A 24,435-nucleotide genomic window follows, 5' to 3' on the forward strand; every position below is an offset into this window, starting at 1 on the left:
AGAAAATATAATGACATGGCTCAATAATACAATATAATTAATAGAATTACTTCCATATACTGTACAAGCAGTACTTATATGTAACCACACCATAGGTGAAGAACATCTGAGCAAAAAAGCTCTCGTCAAATGAAAAAATCACAAGAATAAAAATTGTAAAAATGTAACATGTTTGTCAATTCAAATAAAATGTTCCATTGAAATACAATGGCAGTCACGAGCTCGTTTAGAGGCAAACAACTGCATCAAACCACCACTAACTGTTAGACTAGACAACTAACAGGCCAAGGCAGCCACGAGTTGGACACGAAAACAGATTCGCGCCATCTAGTAAGAAGTGATCGAATTACAGACAAGAGTAACTGAGGCACTGTATAGACAATTTAACAACATTAAAGGCAAGAACAGGAATCAGTGCATGAAAATTACAACATACCATAATGGTCTTATTTTATAAATGAAATATAGCTTAAATGTACATAAAAGATTTGAAACTGGAAAGGAAAACGATGTTTAAGAGTCTACATTTACATTCAGACCATTTTTAATTAGTGGCTCTATACCTTGAAAAAAGTTTATATTGGATAATTGCAACTGTTCGTTCAGAATGAAACCGTCTTTCAGGGATAGGAGTTTAAAAATCTCTAGATCTTTTAAGATGTTAACCCTAAAGCCTTTTTTTCTGTGAGTACAAGATCTGGACGTCTTTTACATCTTTAGGATTATGCCCTGTGATTAACAAATGGTCAGCGAAAGTTGAATTGTCAACATTGGTGCCTTTTTTGCTGAGAAGATGTTCCTTGAATATTGTCGCAATAGCTCAGCCTGTTTGGCCTATGTAATAGGCAGGACAACTGCCGCAAATAATTTTATAGACACCGGAATTATGCAGAGGGGAAAGCATAGGTTTCAAGTTATGTATGATATTACTTTTTAAAGAATTATTAGTGTAGTTGTATTTATTTTGAAGTAAACGCTGTATTCTGTAAGAAATTGGACCTAGAAATGGTATGGAGAAAATTTTTTTTCTTTTCATTAGGTTCATTATTAGAAAGGCCTAGGGTAGTGACTCTATTATTGGTTTTCCTACTAAAAATACTATATACTATAGAAGGATCATAGCCAGTATTGGTAGCCACAGTTTTAATGAGATTGATTTCAGAACTGAGATTTTCAGAAGTGGTGTGGAGGTGACTCTATGAATAGCTGAATGGAAAAAGGCCACCTTATGAGAATGCAGGTGTACTGACGTGAATGGAATAATTTGATCATAACTGGTTTCTTTGTGGAAGATATTGAAGCTAACTTTGTCATCTACTATCGTAAGAGTGAGATCTAGAAAATTCAATCGCAGGAACTCATTTTCGTGCTCACAGGTTAAAGAAATATTTTCATGAAACTCATTGAACATATTAAAAAGTTTATCTACACCGTTATTAGGCCCTTTGTATTTTATAGATCTCACTCTTATGATAGTAGATGACAAAGTTAGCTTCAAATCTTCCACAAAGAAACCAGTTCTGATCAAATTATTCCATTCATGCCAGTACACCCACATTCTCATAAGATGGCCTTTTTTCATTCAGCTATTCATAGAGCCACCTCCACACCCCTTTCTTCTGAAAATCTCATTCTGAAATCAATCTCATTAAAACTGTGGCTGCTAATACTGGCTATGATCCTTCAATAGTAGATAGTATTTTTAGTAGGAAAACCAATAAGAGAGTCACTACCATAGGCCTTTCTAATAATGAATCTAATGAAAAGAAAAAATTTTTCTCCATACCATTTCTGGGTCCAATTTCTTACAGAATGCAGTGTTTACTTCAAAATAAATTCAACTCCACTAATAATTCTTTAACACTTTGGGTCTTGAGCCATTGTGCGCGGGTGTCTACCATAAAGATTGGCTGATTTTAATGTATTTTAAACTACTGCAACTCATGAAAGGTTTCAGTTATAGCAATAAAATTACTCTTATTGAAAAACCTAGGCTTTCTTGTTTAAAACCATATATAATACCTTTCTCTTGAATTAATACATACTTTTGACAAGCGTTATTATTATAACATTGTTTTTGAAAAAAGAAAAAATCGGTCAAAGGTATATTCACTGTATTTTCTAGAAGGAATTTTTTTTTATTTTACACAAAAATTGTAATTATGATGGATACAGTATGTCTTATCTACAGTAACCTCCTGTAACTATTTTAGGATGCAGTTTTGCTCTTTGTATGGTAGATTTTGAAGCACGGCATTTTGCACAATGCTACTTTACATTCACTACACTGATAGCTTGTGTCTTTTCGCCATACTTTTCCAGTCCGTTTTTTTCCTCTCAGAGAACACACTACACACTGTTTTTGTTTCTGTTTCTTGCCTACTTCTGTCTCAATCTTTTCCAGGAAATAATTTCCAGTTGATGGTCTTGAGAGTCCAGATGGACCAGGTCGGGGTTCAAGATCTTTGCTTTGTGCAAGATCTGTACAGATAACTGTCATGAAGTGAGATGTTGTGAGGCGTTTTCCAGTAACCGTATTGTATAATATGCAGAAATTTACAATCACCATTAGTGTAACATGGAATGCCAACTTTCTCCACCACTTCACAGTTCGATGTTCAAATGCGCCACATGACAATTGTTGATCTGATAAGTCAACACAAAACTTGATTTTATTGTAGTCCACTACACAGGCTGGCTTTGACTTCTCTCTTCCTCTCTGATCAGTGAAAGTGACCATCTCAGCAGTGTGCCTTGTACTTATCATATATACATTTCTTTTGTCCTTCCAACACAGTGCTAACATATTTCCTTTATGCCTGAAAATAAGTTCACCTCGTTGAAGGTTCGGATCTTTCATAGCACGAGGCAATCAGTGCCAAGATTTTCTTGTTGTTCCCACAAGAGTAGTTTTTGCTGCTTCCAGTTCTGAAGCAAGTGTTGGACTGTTCGTAAACAAAGTGTAGCCTTTTCCTGACAGATTTGCAAGCAATGTATTTACCAGAGTCACTGTGTCAGAACTTTCACCTGCGTAAACAGAGAAATTCCAGATGCAACCTGTGTCAGATTCACATAACATGTACAGTTTCATACCGTATTTATACTGTATTTATTTGGTTTTTGTGGCATGTACTGTTTCAAATACACACGACCTCGAAATTTACATATGCCTTCATCTATTGTAATTTTTTGACATGGTGTATACGCACGCTGGAAATTAGCACACACATTATGTAGGAGGGGTCTCTCATCTTGTGCAGTGGGTCATAACCAGTTTCTTCTTTCCTCTTAGCTAAGGAATTATCACTAATGTGGAAGTTTCTCAAAATAGAAAGAAATCTGTCACGGCTCAAGATGTTTGGACAGAAATTACATGACACAACAGGGTTCTTGGACCAGTGCTCTCGTATACGTGGCCTCACACTTACACACATACGGACTACAATTGCCAGAAACTTCCTTATTTCCATAGGTGTAACTCCTTTCCACTTTGATAATGAGCAGGTGGGTGAAAGGGAATTTGTGCTTCGTAATCTCCTGGTGCTTGTTAATTTGCTCCTTTATATGTCTCATCATACTGTCTGTCAGGAAATATGAAACAAATTCTAGAGGTCCACTGTTCTGGTCTAAACTGACAACACTGCATATTCCAGATTGTCCTGAGAATAGATCGATATCTGGTGTACGATCAGTAGTCGTCCAACTTTCCTCAGAATCGGTGCGGCGCGCAGGTCACCTACTCCTCTTCTGAATCTATCAGAAGAGTAGTATTTGCAAAAAAAAAAAAAAAAAAAAAAAAAAAAAAAAAAAAAAAAAAAAAAAAAAAAAAAAAAAAAAAAAATAAAAATAAAAATTTCATTAATTACATACACATAGTCCACACCATCACAGAGTCATCTACAATATCTTCCTCTGACAAATCAACATCACTTTCTTCTAAATCACGATATAACTCGCGAGCAATTTCTTCGTCCATCAAGCCACGATTCGCCATGTCGACGCTACTGAGACCGCACGGGAAAAAATCTCCGCTCACAAAACCCGACAAATAAAAAGAGAAGCACACCCTTCCACAGCATGCCCGCACCATCTAGTGACCAATACTCGAACTCCAGTCCCTGCAGCACCTCCCAGACAAGCGCGAGCCCTAAGAACACACAAAGGAAGGAAGGGGCAGAACAAGAACACACGCCCGGATTTTGGCCAGGCCGCACACGCCCGTATTTTTACGGGCGTTGGCGCCTAAGTGTTAAAAAGTAATATCATACATAACTTGAAACCTATGCTTTCCACTCTGCATAATTCTGGTGTCTATAAACTTATCTGTGGCAATTGTCCTGCCCATTACATAAGCCAAACAGGATGAGCTATTGTGACAATATTCAAGAAACACCTTCTCGGCAAAAAAGGCACCACTGTTCACAATTCAACTTTCGTTGACCATTTGTTAACCACAGGGCATAATCCCAAAGACGTAGAAAAATGTCCAGATCTTGCACACAGAGAAACACAGCTTTAGGCTTAACATCTTAGAAGAGCTAGGGATTTTTCAACACCTATCTCTGTACAACAGTCTCATTCTGAATGAACAGTTGCTATTACGCGATAAGAACTTTTCTCAAGGTATAGAGCCACTAATTAAAAATGGTCTGAATGGCGATACTCCCCTCAATGTAGACTCTTAAACATCGTTTTCCTTTCCAGTTTCACACTTTTTATGTACATTTGAACTATATTTCATTTATAAAATAAGACCGTTATAGTATGTTGTAATTTTCATGCACTTATTCCTGTTCTTGCCTGTAAGGTTTAATTGTCTATACAGTGCCTCAGTTGCTCTTGTCTGTAATTCGATCACTTCTTACTAGTGATGGCGCAAATCTGTTTTCGTGTCCAACTCGTGGCTGCCTTGGCCTGTTAGCTGTCTAGTCTAACAGTTAGCGGTGGTTTGATGCAGTTGTTTGGCTCTAAACGACCTCGTGACTGCCGTTGTATTTTGGTGGATCATTTTATTCAAATTGACAAACTTGTTACATTTTTACAGTTTAATTTTCATTCTTGTGATTATTTCAATTTGACATGAGCTTTTTTGCTCAGATGTTCTTCACCTATGGTGTGGTTAAATGTAAGTACACTGCTTGTACAGTATACAGAAGTAATTCTATTAATTGTATTGTATTATTGAGCCATGTCATTATATTTTCTAGGTAATCCTACATAATTTTTATTATGATGAAGACCGCCTTAGAGCTGTCAAAACCATGGTCAATTTGACAACAATTTTATGCAGCCGAGGTGGCTATGCATACATTCTGTAATTAAGTCAATACAAGGATGCCGGACTTCAGCCTATAACAATGTTTAAAATTTCTTTTCCATCCGTCGAAAGCATCAGTTGCTGATAAGCAGCGGTTGAGTGAGGTAGTGTGCAGTGCTTGTGTAATTTTTTTATAGCAAGGGAAATGACGGAATGACTGGAGCAGCACTACTCCACAAAATTTTGCCAGAAACTGGATGACAGCCAGGTGGAAATGGCTTTCAGTGATGACGCTGTGGGCATCACACATAGTAAGAAGAGATATGACCGGTTTAAAGACAGTTACACACCTGTGGAGAGCAAGCCACACACTGGTTGGCCATCAACATGCTGAAATGACCAGGTCATTGTCAAATTGAACGCTGTGGTGATGTGGGATCGTCATGTGATTATCAGAGAAAATGCGAAAGAGTTGGGCGTCAGGACTTTTTCGGCACATTCTACTGTGACCAAAGATTTGACCATGGAGAGAGTGTGAGCGAAATTCGCTACGAAGCAGCTGACGGAACAGCAAAAGCAACTTCATGCTGAAGCCTCACAGGACACAAACAATGCTCCTGCACATTCCTTGCACTGATTCAGATTTTTTTCTTATTGAAAAACAAGATTCCTGCACTTCAACAGGCACTTTACTCTCCTGACATGGTCCCCTGCAACTTGTGGCTGTTCCCTAAACTCAGAGGCTACTGAAAGGAATGACCCCATTCTAAAAGAGGCTTTCGTGGCATGCTACCAACAATGGCGGCACTGCAGGGAGAAGTGTATGGAGCCCCAAAGGAAATACTTTGAGAGTGATTAGGAGTGCAACTCTCCAGGTAAGCCAGCTTTTTTTTCCTGGCCGAATGTCAGTTACTTTTATAACAGACCTCATATAGGTGGTTTCTCGTTTAATATTTATAATACTTCCTTTTGTCAATGGCCTGGGGTGTTCATTCAGTTATAGATGACCGCCTTAGCTGTAACTATGGTGACACCACTGTCATTTTCACTTCATCTCATTTTTTTCTTAAATCATCTATATTCCACTTTCCTGTACTTTCCATCTTCTTTCATTCTTCTCAATTTTAGCCTAGTATCCATCATTAATATAATATGAGTCTATTTCTAGAGCAGTGTATGCTCTGACAACCAACATTTGCTTCAAAAATCTTTGTCTACCCACAAAATGATCCAGTTTACACCTTCCAGTTCTCTCTGTATTACACTTCACTAAACTTTCTTCCCACCTTCAGTCATCCCACACTTGTTCAGATTTCTATGTTTTCCTCAAGTTTAAACCTAAATTGTGGACAAGCGATGATGTATCCAAACCTGTGTAAAAAATTACATCATATGGGCTTCAATCATATTAACATTGTGTTTCTTGTTTCATTTTCCCCCCTTCACAAAGTGAGAATGATTCTTTAAATGCAAAAACACTTTCTACCCTAGACCCTTGACTAAGAAGAGAAATTTAAAATTCAGCGCTGCTGTCAGCAATAACTTTCAATACAAATATTAAAGATTCAGCATCAACTGAATTAATTATGTTCAAATGTCTACTGTGTGCAATGAAGCATTACTATAAAAAGAAAGACCTCAAATGATCTATAACATACAGGATAACCTGGAAGTGTGATATGAAAAGTAATACTAACATCATATTTCTGAACATGTTCAACTACTCTGGCCTGTGTCCAAGCACCATGAAATCCATACTTCATGACAAACACAATCTCGCCTGGGGCAGGTCGTGGTTTATGGACCATCCCCACTGGCGGTAATGGTTTGTGGTCCACCCTTACTTCATCCAAGGCAACAACTTCCTGTGACTGAGTAGAAAAGATATTTGATTAAGTATATACTCAGAATAAAAGTTAAGTTAAAAAAAAAAAAAAAAAAAAAAAAAAACACACACAATTATTTCAAATTCACATAATGCTTTTACAAAGTGACATGTGAGAATTTCATTAACACACAAAAAAGAAATTACTGGGAACATTCTGAATGGGAGAGAGAGAGAGAGAGAGAGAGAGAGAGAGAGAGAGAGAGAGAGAGAGCTAACAGTAACAGAAGGATAATGCAAAATACATCAATATAAACCACCTCACCTTACACAATGCTAACAGGCAGAATCATGGAGGAAGAGTAGCACCTGCCACATAAGGAGTCCAGGCTACAATTACCTCTTACATCATCACCCAGCAGTGTTTTCAATGTACATTAAAAAGGCTTCTACTTAACAACTCCTGCTATACCACAGAGAAATTCTTGAATAGAAATAATTAGTTTTATCTCTCTCTCTCTCTCTCTCTCTCTACATTTGTACCACTGACATGTTCCACATTATTATGTTAGTCAAGAATATGTCATATGAAAAATAACTAACATCTAGGAGAAACCTTCCTAGCCTTCCAAAACTGCCAAATCCTGGTCTGGCTCAAGTTCAATGACAAAATCTTCATGATATGGACTCAGAGCCACCCCACCCTATCCATACTCCTTCACAACTCTACACTTTTTCTCCCATCCGCTTCAACTGGTCCTCTTCTGCTCAATGTGACACCTTCCTGGACGTTGGCCTCCACCTCTCTGTCCACATTAAACATACTAACCACCAACAGTACTTGCATTTCAACAGCTGCTATTCCTTCCACACCAGAAACTCCCTCCCATACAGCCTAGCCACCTGTGGACAACAAATATGTAGAGATGAGAACTCCATAGCCCGGTACATTGAAGGCCTCTCAAAAGCTGTCACAGACAGCTAATACCCCCAAACCCAGACCACAAACAGATTTCCCGTGCCGTATCCCCACACACCTACAACAGAATATTTGGCTGTTTTCTGGAAATCGTCTATAAATGATTAATTATGTTATTTTCTGCCCCTACCATGCTTTTTTCTTCCCCTCTTGAATTTCAGTATTCTTTTATAAAAACGGAAATGAAATTAAAATAATTTTAACACCCATTACAACACTCCATTCAAGTCGTGTGATGTCTGTGACGTCACTGGCTAGCTAGCTGCTCCTACTGTCATAATGCTAATTCACAGTGATGTCTTGTTTTTGAATTTACGTTTGGGGAAAAGGGTTACAAATGGTGCATAGCACCATACTCTACAAATACATCTACAAAAACTACTGAAAAGTTGTTTTTAGGTGTTTCAGAGAATGAGAAGATGCATAAAATGTGGTTGCACTGTACCGGAAAAATTGCCACCACGCTGATGCACATTTTCACTAACTTTATTAAAAATGTCCTGCACTGTGCAGTTAACACTAACTTATCTCCGAGATGTGCTCTCCCCCTGTTACAATGAAGGATAGTCTCATTCAATGAAATTAAACTCATAGTGAAAATTGTTATTTTACCTAATGACACCACAATTATTCAGTAGCTCAGTTGTTAGAGCGGTAAACCATCGAATTTTAAAGACGATGTCCATATAGATTGCTGGTTTGAATCTAATCTGAAAGAACATTTTAACTTATTTGTGAAACGGCTCGACAGTCCTCTCATATGAAAACCAAATCACAATTACAAAACTTCGCTACACCAATCAGAAACAGAATATTATTGTGTTTTCCTCGCTGTTTCCATGTGCTTAGATTTGCAATTGCTGTTCACATGCATCATGTTCAAAGTTCTAGTTAATGTGACCACACACCTTTTACTTTATTGGAAACAATATTTCTATCTTCGTACTGTCTCGCTAGGATCTTTACAATAACTTTTTCAGTTCCATCATCTTAGATGAAGATGAAGTAAGTCTGCTTCAGACATTAAAGGTAGTTTACACTCACAAACTTCAGAGCCCTTGCGTTTGGTCGCCTGCACCTCGTAGTCCTACACCTCGCTGTACTGAGGATGTATGGTGATATCTTGACTACAAGCAATGCTTTCCACAAAAGTGAACTGTTTTCTCATAAAGTAATTGCATTTATCCTCTGTTCTCCATTTCTCAGACTAAGACCAACATGAAGCTATACACAATACATCCCACAGTCAAAATAACTGCTACAATCAGTTCTTGCTACTGCTATTTTTGTATTGCGTGTAAAACTTTTAAAAATATATGACCTCCCACTTACACTGCAGTCGAACATGCTACACATTGTTACACAGAGCACCTGACGTATGCAGTATATCATCTTTGTACCGTGTACATAGGAAATCAGCATTACATTTTGACAAGAATAATTTTGTTGTGCTTTGGGTCATAGCTCATGACTGATAGTTGACTATCTAGTTATAATATATGGATCCATTTGCAAAAGTTCTATAATTCCTTAGTTCTGAGAGAGTTTAAAGATGTGGCAGGGAATAGGTAAAAGAATGTCTGTCATTGCACATATCGTCACTCTAAATGGGTGGAGTATAAACATACCAACTTTTGCAAGGTTTTTACTATCAGCATTCAAAAAATTGCTTTCTATTGTTACTTAGAAGTTATAACTGCATCTTCCATCAGTAAACAGCTAAACGGTTTGCAGTAAAAGTACGTATCTCCGGAGGTAACTGTGGAATAAACATGAAACTTTGCACATAACAACTTACCAATAAAAGGTCTTATAGTACAAAATTTCATTTTCCTACCACTGTCCAATAGGCAAAGATTTTTCTAAAAATGCTAGCTGCGGCCCACATAGCAGATGATCTTAGCAATTACATTTCTGATGCACACCAATTCAACTGACTCTGCACAATGCAGTACTTCCCCCCCTTCCACTGCTGACATGCCGAAGTTCTCTACAAAAGTAGACAAAGATGAGAATGTTGCCAAAAGAAAATCTTAAACAACGACATCTTCAAAATGAGTGAATAAAGTAAGAACTCAGATAATGTTTAAGAAATATTGATAACTCATAAGAAAGTTAAATGCTATATTAGTTGGTGATACTTACAGTTTCATATTTTGAACTTTTTATTGGCATCCTGTGTAGTGGTGTAACTTTCTTAGTTGCAACACCCACTAGAACAGAAATAAGTATGACGTATGTGAACAAAAATTCTGTTTTACACTATATTATTATTTCATAAATTCATCATTATGTTATAAAGTACTTTATAAATACATGAATAAAATTCAAGTGTATAGAGTGATACACACTGCCTTATCAACTGACAAATAAATTTAAATGTACATTCTTCTTTATGAGCTGATGTAACAATTCCCAAATGAATGAATAAAGTACATTAAATAACATCATGAGAACACATTCACTTGAAAGTAAAATGACAGCTTATGCTATTTCTGCTCGCAAATTATGAAGCACCTACATACGTCTACTGTTATATATGTTACATACTTCAGAGCTATTCATCTCCCCAAAAGGTCCTCAGGTCCAAATTTCGACAATTTCCCTATTAACAGAGGTACTTTGAAATATCAAAAGCTTACTGCAGTGCAATCATAAATATTCTCTTATTTTTCTATTGTTCTCACTCTTCAAGAAAAGTGAGCATGTTGTAATCCATATAAAATTACTAACCAAGTCTTTTTACTCACACATAGTTCCTGAGAATATTCGTTTTTGTTTTAATGGGGTCACAACTTTAAGTAGGCATTCAAAATATTTATCTAACTTTACACGCAAAAATTTAGTGAAGCCAGACTGCCTGCAGTGTTTTTGCAATTTGCTCGACTACTCAGAGGTTCTGTTTCTTCTCTGCTTACTGCACTGTTTATATTTATTTTATCCCGCCAATGCAAAACTCCAACAGACACTACCGTATCATAATGTACACCAACATCATCATTGAAATGATATGTGCATATTACATGGTTTTTTTTTTCGTCGGGAGATACGATCAGGGGTTGTTCAGCCACCTGGAGCAAGTCTTTATTTGAGACCACTTTGCCAACTTGCGCATTGATGATGATGATGATGAAATGATGATGAGGACAACATTTGCACACACCCAGTCCCAAACAGAGAAAATCCCCACCCAGCCAGGAATCAAACTTGGGACCCTGTGATTTAGAGTCAGCAACCCTAACCACACCATCTCTATAAGGATTGTTGCAATACTGGATGAAACAATTAAAATCACTCTGGGAATAAAATGGAACATATATATGTACAGGGTTATTACAAATGATTGAAGCGATTTCACAGCTCTACAATAACTTTATTATTTGAGATATTTTCAAAATGCTTTGCACACACATGCAAAAACTCAAAAAAATTTTTTAGGCATTCACAAATGTTCGATATGTGCCCATTTAGTGATTCGGCAGACATCAAGCCGATAATCAAGTTCCTCCCACACTCGGCGCAGCATGTCCCCTTCAATGAGTTCGAAAGCATCGTTGATGCGAGCTCGCAGTTCTGGCACGTTTCTTGGTAGAGGAGGTTTAAACACTGAATCTTTCACATAACCCCACAGAAAGAAATCGCATGTGGTTAAGTCGGGAGAGCGTGGAGGCCATGACATGAATTGCTGATCATGATCTCCACCACGACCGATCCATCGGTTTTCCAATCTCCTGTTTAAGAAATGCCGAACATCATGATGGAAGTGCGGTGGAGCACCATCCTGTTGAAAGATGAAGTCGGCGCTGTCGGTCTCCAGTTGTGGCATGAGCCAATTTTCCGCGGGCTACGCGTGAAACTTGCCCGCATGCGTTCAACCGTTTCTTTGCTCACTGCAGGCCGACCCGTTGATTTCCCCTTACAGAGGCGTCCAGAAGCTTTAAACTGCGCATACCATCGCCGAATGGAGTTAGCAGTTGGTGGATCTTTGTTGAACTTCGTCCTGAAGTGTCGTTGCACTGTTATGACTGAACTGATGTGAGGGCATTTCAAGCACGAAATACGCTTTCTCGGCTACTGTCGTCATTTTGTCTCACTGCGCTCTCGAGCGCTCTGACGGCAGAAACCTGAAGTGCGGCTTCAGCCGAACAAAACTTTATGAGTTTTTCTACGTATCTGTAGTGTGTCATGACCATATGTCAATGAATGGAGCTACAGTGAATTTATGAAATCGCTTCAATCATTTGTAATAGCCCTGTATTTAACACCAACTACATACTGGAAACATTCATCATGACTGAATGGCTAAAACAATATATATCGATGGCGTAAGAATATTTGATCATATTTATGAATTTTTGAAAACAAGTTCTGATACTTTCTCATAGTACAAAACTTAAGAACTTTGCACAGAGCAATTTTCTTTACAGTGCACAAACACAATACCTTCCTCTCTAAGTGTTCTTCATTTTCTCCATCCATTTCTGTTTTCTCTTCTTTCCTGTTTTCAGTTCTTTGCCATACTCAATCATCACCTTCATATACTTCACTTTTACATGCACTTTGACAGAGTACTTTGCTTTCTTTGACTTCGCTATTGGTAAATGGCTACTGCTTTAATTTGTTAAATCATCCCCCCTTGAAACCCCTAAATCAGTATGGCTAATGTCATCAACCAAATTATTGCTTGTGTTCTAATCCCAACTTTTTTAATACACTAATTTACGCGGCCCATATCCTGAGCCCCACCTTTCTACATCCCTTTTCATTAGTTCTCTTTTGTTTTCCTTTAGATTCATAAGATAGACCTTTTCATTCTGGAACATCTCAACTGCATAAAACTATATGAAAATGCAGTTTTTCTGCTTCCAACCTTTCCTTTATGAGATGGAAATTATTTAATGTTTTACGACTGTATTACACTTAACATTTTTCTGAGAGCAAGGAGTTGAATTATTCCTGTTTGCACCATACTTAAAAATACAAACTGAGTAGTCTATGCGCAATATATGTAACATCAAGGATAATGTGAGCGCAGGAGCGCCGTGGTCCCGTGGTTAGCGTGAGCAGCTGTGGAACGAGGGGTCCTTAGTTCAAGTCTTCCCACAAGTGAAAAGTTTAATTTTTTATTTTCAGACAATTTTAGTGTGGGAGTAGACATGATTACCATTCCTCCAGGTTGTACACCTCTTGTGCAATCGTTAGATGTGTTTGGTTTTCGGCAAGTGAAATACTTTGTGAAAAGATTCTATGATTTTGCGAAGCCGCACAAGTACAGAGAGCAGTATTGTTTACGTGATCGTGTGTCAGTTATCAAAGTTCAGGCACTCACACATAATCAACTTCGCTCTCCAAAATTCCAGGACATGTTCAGATTTGCTTGGACATATGCAGGATTTGACGGTCTACACACGGAAAAATTTGAAAATGTTAAAAACATATGTTTTGACAGAGCACAGGGAAAACTGTGTGACTGTGAAACTGTTGCATTCATTTGTTGCAGTTTATGTGACAAACACTTATGTTTTCATCACTTTTTTGGGAGTGATTATCACATCCACAAGAAAAACTAAACTGGGCAAGGTAGAAGAATCTTTTTACCAATTCGCCAAGTGTACAAGTTAGGTGGGTCGACAACATATTCCTGTCATGTGATGCACATGCCATCACCAGTGTCGTATAGAATATATCAGACGTGTTTTCCTGTGGAGGAATGGTTTGACCTATGACCTTGTGATCAAATGTTTTCGGTTCCCATTGGAGAGGCACGTCCTTTCGTCTACTAATCGCACGGTTTTGCGGTGCGGTCGCAAAACACAAACACTAAACTTATTACAGTGAACAGAGACATCAATGAACGAAGGGACAGATCATAACTTTGCAGAAAAAAAAAGTAAACTTTTCACTCGAGGGAAAACTAGAACCAAGGACCTCTAGTTACGCAGCTGCTCACGCTAACCACAGGACCACGGCGCTCCTGCGCCCATGTTATCCTTGATGCTGCATATGTTGCGCATGGACTACTCAGTTTGTATATTTTGCTTATTTTTTTCATAGTTCCACACAACTTCTTCCTGTTTTCTCCATTGATCTGTGTTCAGTTTTTCAAGGCCTATCCACTGTGCCAACTTATAACTAAATCTGACGGGGGTGCGATGGGGAGGTTCCCTTGTGAGAATACAAAACAGTATCACGGCCCAACAAACTGCACTCAGATCCTTTAAACACCGTGCAACAGAATCAAAGAGGAAGTGGATATGTTCCTGTGAAACTCATGTTCATGTGACTTGAATACAAGTCCACAAACGATAAATAGTGGTTGCCAGAGGATCACAATGAACAACGTACCAACAACTCACTAATCTAAAAAACGGTAACCGCGAGTTACAAACAGCAGCATCAAGCAAAATGCCAGGTAAAAATGCAATATGGAAAAATACTAATGATTTGAAGCTCCTGTACACAAACTGTCACAGTGCAATAGTGGAAAATAATGCCTATAATGGCCATAAGTGTGTTAATAATTCAAACACAGTTCCAAGTGAAAATACTGATCAAAAGTGCGTAAACCATTCAAACATTTTTCCTGTTTCTCAAGAACAGCCTACCAAAGTGAGTAAATAAGTAACCTTCCCTCAACAAAATTCATCAAACAAAACCGGTCTCATATGCACAAATAGGTTCAGTGTTTATCAGAAGACAGTAGCAACTTCGTAAACATTGTAAAGGAACATTACATCCAACAGGAAAATCAAATTAAAATGGCAAACAGTAAAATCAAAATCACCAGCAATCATAGGCAGCAGGCAAAGAAATGCAATGTGCTTTTTCTAGCAGACAATCACAGGAGAAAACTAGCTACTGTTTTACAGGATGTGAATACGGATTTGTGTGCAACTGGCATCATGAAACACCGCACGACGACCAGAAACACTATTGAAGGTGTCTCAGAATACGGGAATATACTGAAGAACAGTGACATCATTGTTTGTGTGATGGGTGCCAATGACGTAGCTCATAATGAAGCCGGAAAGTGCATAACAAGTTTGAGAGATTTTTTAAAAGTAAATATGATGAAAAACACTGTTGTTGTGATGATACCTCATAGACACGACCTCATGTATAATGCGTGTGCGAATAAAGAAATCCGCAAAACCAACACTAGAATAAAACAATTATGCTCTACTTGTGCAAAATGCAATGTAGTAGATATTAACAGACTGGTGAAAATTCTGCACACTGAACACTGTGAGCATCTGAATTACCAGGGTAAAAAATTTCTCTGTCATGAGATAAGCAAAATTACAAATGAAATTCAAGAATGCAACTGTCTAGTTTTAAAAGACATTATTTCTGGGGACACTTATGGACCTCCTTTTTTAGGCAATGCAACGTTACAGGGGAAGGAAGGGTAGAAACAACGGTAAGGGAAAACTGCAGCAAAGTAATTAATTCAGATAACTGTGTTGTTTTAGATCAATCAGTGAAAATAAATGAACATGCAAGACCTTGTGACATCAAAATACCTTTCTGTGTAGATAACAATGTTCTCCTTCTACATATAAATGTACAATCACTTCATGGTAAAAATCAATGAACTGCAGTACTGGCTCGATAAAATTGTATCAATGAACACTGGATGAAAGAGTCTGAAATACACTTGTGTGTTCCTCCGGGATATTTGCTAGTTATTAGCTATTGCAGAAGAAGCATTTCACATGGTGGAGTCTCAATCTACGTTAAAAGCAAATTAGATTTAGATTATTCAGTAGTAGACCTTAGCAAAATGTGCCTTGAAGGCATATTTGAAGTAGCCGGTATGGTAATACACATAAAAAAAATTGTAACTGTGTCAGTGTATCGAACTCCAAGATCTGATGAAATAATATCTATAGAAAAAATTAACACACTAATTTTGCAGTTGTCCAAATACAAACAACACAAAATTATGATTGTAGGTAATACACTCCTGGAAATGGAAAAAAGAACACATTGACACCGGTGTGTCAGACCCACCATACTTGCTCCGGACACTGCGAGAGGGCTGTACAAGCAATGATCACACGCACGGCACAGCGGACACACCAGGAACCGCGGTGTTGGCCGTCGAATGGCGCTAGCTGCGCAGCATTTGTGCACCGCCACCGTCAGTGTCAGCCAGTTTGCCGTGGCATACGGAGCTCCATCGCAGTCTTTAACACTGGTAGCATGCCGCGACAGCGTGGACGTGAACCGTATGTGCAGTTGACGGACTTTGAGCGAGGGCGTATAGTGGGCATGCGGGAGGCCGGGTGGACGTACCGCCGAATTGCTCAACACGTGGGGCGTGAGGTCTCCACAGTACATCGATGTTGTCGCCAGTGGTCGGCGGAAGGTGCACGTGCCCGTCGACCTGGGACCGGACCGCAGCGACGCACGGATGCACGCCAAGACCGTAGGATCCTACGCAGTGCCGTAGGGGACCGCACCGCCACTTCCCAGCAAATTACGGACACTGTTGCTCCTGGGGTATCGGCGAGGACCATTCGCAACCGTCTCCATGAAGCTGGGCTACGGTCCCGCACACCGTTAGGCCGTCTTCCGCTCACGCCCCAACATCGTGCAGCCCGCCTCCAGTGGTGTCGCGACAGGCGTGAATGGAGGGACGAATGGAGACGTGTCGTCTTCAGTGATGAGAGTCGCTTCTGCCTTGGTGCCAATGATGGTCGTATGCGTGTTTGGCGCCGTGCAGGTGAGCGCCACAATCAGGACTGCATACGACCGAGGCACACAGGGCCAACACCCGGCATCATGGTGTGGGGAGCGATCTCCTACACTGGCCGTACACCACTGGTGATCGTCGAGGGGACACTGAATAGTGCACGGTACATCCAAACCGTCATCGAACCCATCGTTCTACCATTCCTAGACCGGCAAGGGAACTTGCTGTTCCAACAGGACAATGCACGTCCGCATGTATCCCGTGCCACCCAACGTGCTCTAGAAGGTGTACGTCAACTACCCTGGCCAGCAAGATCTCCGGATCTGTCCCCCATTGAGCATGTTTGGGACTGGATGAAGCGTCGTCTCACGCGGTCTGCACGTCCAGCACGAACGCTGGTCCAACTGAGGCGCTAGGTGGAAATGGCATGGCAAGCCGTTCCACAGGACTACATCCAGCATCTCTACGATCGTCTCCATGGGAGAATAGCAGCCTGCATTGCTGCGAAAGGTGGATATACACTGTACTAGTGCCGACATTGTGCATGCTCTGTTGCCTGTGTCTATGTGCCTGTGGTTCTGTCAGTGTGATCATGTGATGTATCTGACCCCAGGAATGTGTCAATAAAGTTTCCCCTTCCTGGGACAATGAATTCACGGTGTTCTTATTTCAATTTCCAGGAGTGTATTAACATAGATGTAAAGGCAAAGAAGAAAAATGTTATCTATATGGTTAACTCTTTGGAGTCATTGAACTATTATTGTTTTAATGAAAAGCCCACCAGACAGAATGCATGTCTTGATAACATAATTAGTAATGTATATAAAGATATCCTTGAATGTGACGTAATAGAATTAGGAATATCAGACCATGCTGGACTATGGCTTCGAATAGAAAATTCAAAACTCAACACTAAAGAAAGACAAGTGACATATCGACTTCTAGGAGAATCCAATGTAAACAACATGATTAATGAGTTACAGCAAATTGATTGGTCTCATAAAATTAATAATAATAAGGCAACCGATAAATGCTTTACTATTTTCCTCACAGAAATTAAACACATTGCAGAAAAGACATGCCCCACTGTAACCAAAAGACAATATACTAATAATACACATAAGCAATGTCCTATTAACAAGTGATACACTCCAAAACTTAACAAAGTTAGGATACTACTTCTAATTCTGAAGGATAAGTCTAATAAAAGTGATCAAGACAACGCAAATTACATAAATATGAGAAAACTTTACAAATCAGAAATAAAAGGGGCTAAGTGCAATGCAAATGATGAATACATTTTGAATTCCAAAAATAAATGTAAAGCAGCCTGGAATGTCATAAAACAGAAAATTAATAACATCAATAAAGAAAACAACATCCCTATATACTGTGATACACTCAAAGATTATTTTGTAAATAGTGCCACTACCACTCCACTCAATAATTCTACCATAGATGCAGAAGCACTACTCATCCAAACAAAACAGACTAGTTGAGAAATTTACTTGGACCCATATCACCCTAAATGACATTTGCAAATCGATAAACAAACTAAGCAATTCCAAAACAGAAGACTATTATGGACTCATTGATTTCATCATAAAGCGCATAGCAAAGGAAATCATAATGCCACTTTTCTCACTATCAAACAGAGTACTAGATGAAGGAATTTTTCCAGAATGTCTTAAGCTCACAGTTACACTATCTATGTATAAAAAAGGTGATAAAAACCTCCCAAACAACTACAGACCCATATCAATAGTACCAATCATATCTAAAATAATAGAAACGTCCATGCATATGCAGCTATACAGCTATTTTGAAAGCAACAAACGATTAAATGAATGGCAATTCGGATTCAGGTCTCACCTATCAACTGTAAATCAAATTGAGGCTTGGTAAACAATGTATATGAAGCATATGAAAAGAGGCTGCATATATCTGGAACACTTATTGATTTAAGCAAAGCATTTGATTCAGTGTCTCATGACATAATCATTAAAAATTTAGAATACTATGGCATTGAAGATATACCACTCACCTTATTCAAATCTTATTTAAGCAATAGGTTACAGCTTGTACATGCAAATAAACAGAGATCAGCAATACTCCCTATAAAAAGAGGAAAACCCAAAGGCTCAGTTCTTGGGCCTTTCCTGTTCATTGTCTATATTAACGATTTCTCGAATTATATACCATGTAAGAATATACTGTATGATGATGATATCACACTAATAACCTCACAGGTGACAATTTACAAACTGTGCTGGATAACAACAGAGAAATGATGCAAATGACTTGTCACTGGTGTCAGGCCAATCAACTGTGCATAAACAATACAAAAACAGAAGAAATAATTTTTAATCTAAAAGCTACAAAAAGTAAAAATAAAGCAGTGAAACTACTTGGGTTGCACATAGACCAAAAACTCTCCTCGGAAGAACACACCAATCACCTGTGCAGCAAACTAGCCCGTGTACTTTTTTTACTGTACAAATTGAGAAACAGTGTGAGATAAGATACTTGATTATCACATAACATGTTTTTATACAATCATTCGATTGAGAACATTGGTGACTCATCAGTCTTTAACCTAAGTTGTTACAGTATTTTATATACTACAGGAAATACATAATACATACATTGCTTATTATAATAAAAATAGAACATTATATTTTAAATCTTTTCGTAACTCATTGAATCATTACCATAGCCTTCACACACCTACATGAAGTATGGCTGTACTGAACGGAATACAAACTGCCATTCAAACTATAATTCTATACATAAACATGAATATACAGTGAACGTGTATACTTTGTATCTATATGGCTTCGAAAGTATACCATTTGTACTTGTATCCTTACTCCCTATTCCTATTTATAAATTCTTCTAGACTATAACATTTGTTTTTTATTCATTTAGAAAATCTTCTAGACTATAACAACATTTGCTTTTTAGGTATGTTCCAATGGTCTCCAATGTGGATTCCCCAAATAGTGACCTTATCTTATTGCTGATCTTCAGAGCCATGGAATATGGAGTATTTTCATATACTGTGAGTCGGTGACAAGGTAGCATGCATTTCAATTTATGTCTAGTTTCATAGTTATGTGTGAATCTATTTCCTTCAAACAGATGCGAGCTTTTCTCTTCAAAGAGAAGTATTTCATATAGGGAGATGGAAGGGATTGTCACGAAGTCCAGGCTTTCGAACAGTGGTTTGCATGAATGTCTACTATTGGTTCCTGTCATTGCTCTGATTATTTTTTTCTGTAGTTTGAAGATTCGAATGAGATTTGTCTTTTCAGCACCCCAAAAAATTATCCCATATCTTATAAGTGTTATGAAATACGCCTGGTATACAGTTTTCTTCACCGTTAAATCCATTACTTTGTGTACTGCCCTCATTGCATAAACTAAACTGTTTAATCTCTTCAGTAAACTGTCCACATGGTCGATCCATTGCAAGTTTTTATTTAAAGTTATCCCAAGAAATTTTACAGAATCAACTGTGGTTAGTTCTTTACCTGAATATTCTATTTGTGATATACATTCAGCAGTTTGTTTGGTCCTGAAGTGTATGATTTGGGTTTTTTCAAGACTTAATTTCATAGCATTATCTTTTATCCATTGTTCAAGTTCTTGTAGAGTTTGTTTCGTGGTGCTTACTAATTCATCAGTGTTTTTGCAGCAGACTACAGCAGTTGAGTCATCTGTGTAAAGTATTGTTTCTATTTTGTTTGGCATGTCATTTATGTAATATGAGAACAGAAGTGGTCCTAATATCAAGCCCTGAGGCATGCCTGCTTGAATTTCTTTCCAGCTAGAGCAAGTTCTCTCTCCCTTTTGATGTATCACCACCATTTGGTGGTGATGAAAACCATTATATAGATTTTCCATGGAAGCCATAGGTACCCAATTTTTGGAGCAGTAGCTTATGGTTTACTGTGTCAAACGCCTTTGAGAGGACACAAAAAATACCAGATGCACTTTGTTTGTTGTCAAGGCATTTACTTACTTTAGAGATTAGTTCATTTACAGCTTGTTAAGTGTTTCGTCCCTTCCTAAACCCATATTGGTTATTGAGAATAATATTACCTTCCTTATTGTACTTTTCTAATTGATTACATAATATTTGTTCAACTATTTTAGAGAAAACTGGGAGTATAGACACTGGGCGGAAATTTACTAATCATCTTGTCTTCCCTTTTTGTAGATTGGACAGACTTCAGCATATTTCAGTCTGTCTGGAAAGCAGTCCTCATCAAATGATTGGTTTATTGTTTTACAGAGCTGAGGTGCAATGCTGTCACTTCCTGCCTTTATGATACTTGTTGGAATTTCATCCCAGCCCACAGATTTGAGATTTTTTAAGGAGTTTATGATGTTAGCTACTTCCATGACATGATACTGCAGTAAATTTAAACTCTCTTGATTCCTGCAGTACTGCATCAGGTCTTATTTGTGGAAGCAAGAAGTTATGAATTTTGTTTGTGCTTATGAAGTACTTATTAAATTCTTCACAGATGTGCCGAGTGTTAGTAACAGTATTCCCACCAATTTCTAGCTTGTCATTAAAATGTTTAGTTTCTTCAGTACCTGTTTCTTTCTTGACAACCTGCCATACTGCTTTTGATTTATTTGAGGCATTAGCTATATATTTACTGTTTGCCATTTGTTTTGCTTGTTTAACTACCTGATCAAATATTTTTTGTATTTGATTTTGTACCTAATAAATTCAGCATCATGGTTGGTTTTCGCTGCCTTATGCATTTCCCTCTTTATAATACTAGAGATCCTGCTACTTTCCGTAATCCATGTCTTACTTTTATTGTATTTATCATGTGTTGATACGAGGGGAAAGCATTTGTTGAAAATGTTCTTGGATTCACATATGAAAGTATTGTAATTATTGTTCACTGAACACTGGTTGCTGAAGGTCCAGTGGGTTTCCTTTAATTTCAACATAAATGTGTTTATATTTGGCTGGCTGAAATTTCTGACCAATTTTACTGTGTGCCTGTATGTTTTGTCTACGTATGGCAATGACATAAAAAGTGCTGAGTGATCAGATATTCCTAACTCTAATACATGTTTTTCTCTATTCCCATAATTTTTGCTGCTCACTGTATTATCAATGCTTGTGGCAGAAGTGGCTGTTACCCTGATGTACTCAGTAATATTTAGTGTTTAGCCGTTTGTAGCCAACAAATCCTTCAGGGTGGTATCAAATCTGTTTTCATCTTATATCTATATTAAAATCAGAACAAATTACAATCTTTTTATATGGTTTCCCTACCTGCAACCTACTTAGCAGAGTTTCAAATTTCTCTAGAAATGCCCTAGTAACCCAATATTCTGGGACATGATATATGCTTATGATTAGTAAACTGTATTCAGACAGCTCAATGCAACAGCTTTCGAATACCTGTTCCTCATTTAAACAATTGAAAGTAGTTTTGGCTTCGAAGTTTTGTGTCTGTTCTACTAATATACATGATCCCCCATACCGCTTTTTTCTGCAAAAACTCGATGCTAACTTGTATCCTGAGAGTGAATTTAGTAGCCTGACATTGTCCCATTTAAGCCACAAACAGCTGTTACTCCACTCATATTTTACTTTATTCCATTCCCATCTAGAGTATGGAATTTTGCTCTGGGGTAATTCCTCAGGGGCTAAATGTATTTTCAGATGGCAAAAGAAGGCCATCAGATGTATACTAGGATTAGAACCCAGATATTCCTGCAGAAACCACTTTAAATATCTCAGTGTAATGACAAAATGGCTCTGAGCACTATGGGACTAAACATCTATGGTCGTCAGTCCCCTAGAACTTAGAACTACTTAAACCTAACCAACCTAAGGACATCACACATCACCCAGTCATCACGAGGCAGAGAAAATCCCTGACCCCGCCGGGAATCGAACCCGAGAACCAGTGTAATGACAGTACCTAGCATGTACATATGTAACTGTTTAATGTATGCTAAAGAAAATCTGGACAAATTCAGCACGAGATGTGATGTACACATACACACAATACCAGAAATAATCGCTTGGATTTTCCTTTTTCGAGGCTAGTTGTTGTCCATCGAGGCTAGCTGTTGCCCATAATAACTATAAACATTTCGGCATAATTTTTTTCAATAAGTTACCATACTCAGCTCGTACAGCCCCATTTAATAAATTCAAGAGTGTATTGCAAAACTGGTTAAAATGCAATGAATTCCATACAACTGAAGAATTCCTAGGAAATACTCATTATAATATAAGCTTTTAATAAGTGATAAAGAAATGTTTTCAATTCTTAAATAAGCTAAATAATTCTGTGTATGTAAGTGTTTATTGTGCTTAACTGTACTCCACTGAAAACTTTGATGAAGCCAATTGTATGAAAAATACTGAAAGGTGAATAAAAATATTCTATTCTAATATTCTATTCAACTACACTGCACACAAGCTTAATGGGCAACATGTCATGTGAACTTATAGACAATGAAAACTATGGTACAAGCTGGTATCACTACAAAATTACCAAATTCCTTTCCACATCTGACCATGTCATCCTGCTACCATATGAAAATATGAGCCCAACTCAGTATTGGATGGTGCTGATCCATCACTGCATTGTGTGATCCAACTGCATTGTGTGATCCAACTGCATTGTGTGATCCAGTGTTCACTCTGAGACTGATGACACAAACTCGCTCATATGCTGATATGGCAAATAATGAGGCATACTGGCACTTGCTTTTATGTGTCCATTTTATTTCATGGTTGAGCCAGCATTGCATAAAACTTTTTAGTCATACAAGACATGGTGCTGCATGGGTAACACACATCGTCTTCACAATCTCAATAATTAAATGCTGATAAATCTTCTATGCATACTCACAGTTTGGAATTACTTATGCTATTCCATCATGGTGTTTCAAATAAAACTCTTGATTGCAGTAAAGAAACTGCCTAAATCGATTTTTGCACCAGCCTTTACGACTTGCATAGATTGTAACTTTTTCATTGGAAACTTCTTACTCAATAGTCTCCAGGCCAGAGGAAATTGCTATGTACAGTCATCTTTGTAATGGAGATAAATGGGAATTTGCTTTTCAGAGCAGTTTGAGAGAGCATATTTTGTCTCCAATCATGAATGGAACAATGTGGTTGGCGCACACTGTTCAGCCTCTCAACATGCTTTGAAGAATCAGTTCCAGCTTATGCCCTGAACACGTTGTCACGTTAATGGAAGAAGGGGTGTTAGCATTTGAAGTAGGCTTATAGGTAACCAGAGAAGAATGCGACCACACTGTACATTGCCTGTTTCCTGGCAACCAGAATGGTCCAAGCAGTATGTAACCTCCACGAAACAGTATGGTATTTTAAGTGAGTATTATGGACTGTGGTAAAAAACAGTATCATGGTATAGAATAAGTTGGACAATTAAATACCTGAAATCGAATCCAGATCAATGGTGTCAGATTCTCTTCACCGACAAGTGCAAGATTTATCTGGCACCTGACAATCATTGTAGAATAGTGTGGAGGCAGCCACGGACCAATGCTTATTTAAGGCATGAAGTTTTAAGGGTTCAGCAGGGAGGTAGATCAATCATATTCTGAGCTCATATCAAGTAAAGACGTCACATGCCTTTCATTACTATGAAGCCTAA

The 24,435-nt window shown here is 38.1% G+C and overlaps 1 protein-coding gene across 2 annotated transcripts in view; it reads right to left on the reverse strand.

The window, feature by feature from the left end:
- The window catches only part of LOC126100243 (histone-lysine N-methyltransferase eggless-like), a 351,861-nt gene that overhangs the window by 141,833 nt on the left and 185,593 nt on the right, over nucleotides 1–24,435 (reverse strand). For both annotated transcript variants that reach the window (XM_049910825.1, XM_049910824.1), the window contains exons 7-8: nucleotides 10,207–10,274; nucleotides 6,955–7,128 (exon numbers count right to left, since the gene is read on the reverse strand). In XM_049910825.1, coding sequence (XP_049766782.1) covers nucleotides 6,955–7,128; nucleotides 10,207–10,274 — 242 coding nt within the window. The remainder of the gene's footprint in view (nucleotides 1–6,954; nucleotides 7,129–10,206; nucleotides 10,275–24,435) is intronic.

Source organism: Schistocerca cancellata, chromosome 9 (genome assembly GCF_023864275.1).
Source record: "Schistocerca cancellata isolate TAMUIC-IGC-003103 chromosome 9, iqSchCanc2.1, whole genome shotgun sequence".
Classification (NCBI taxonomy): Eukaryota; Metazoa; Arthropoda; class Insecta; order Orthoptera; family Acrididae; genus Schistocerca; species Schistocerca cancellata.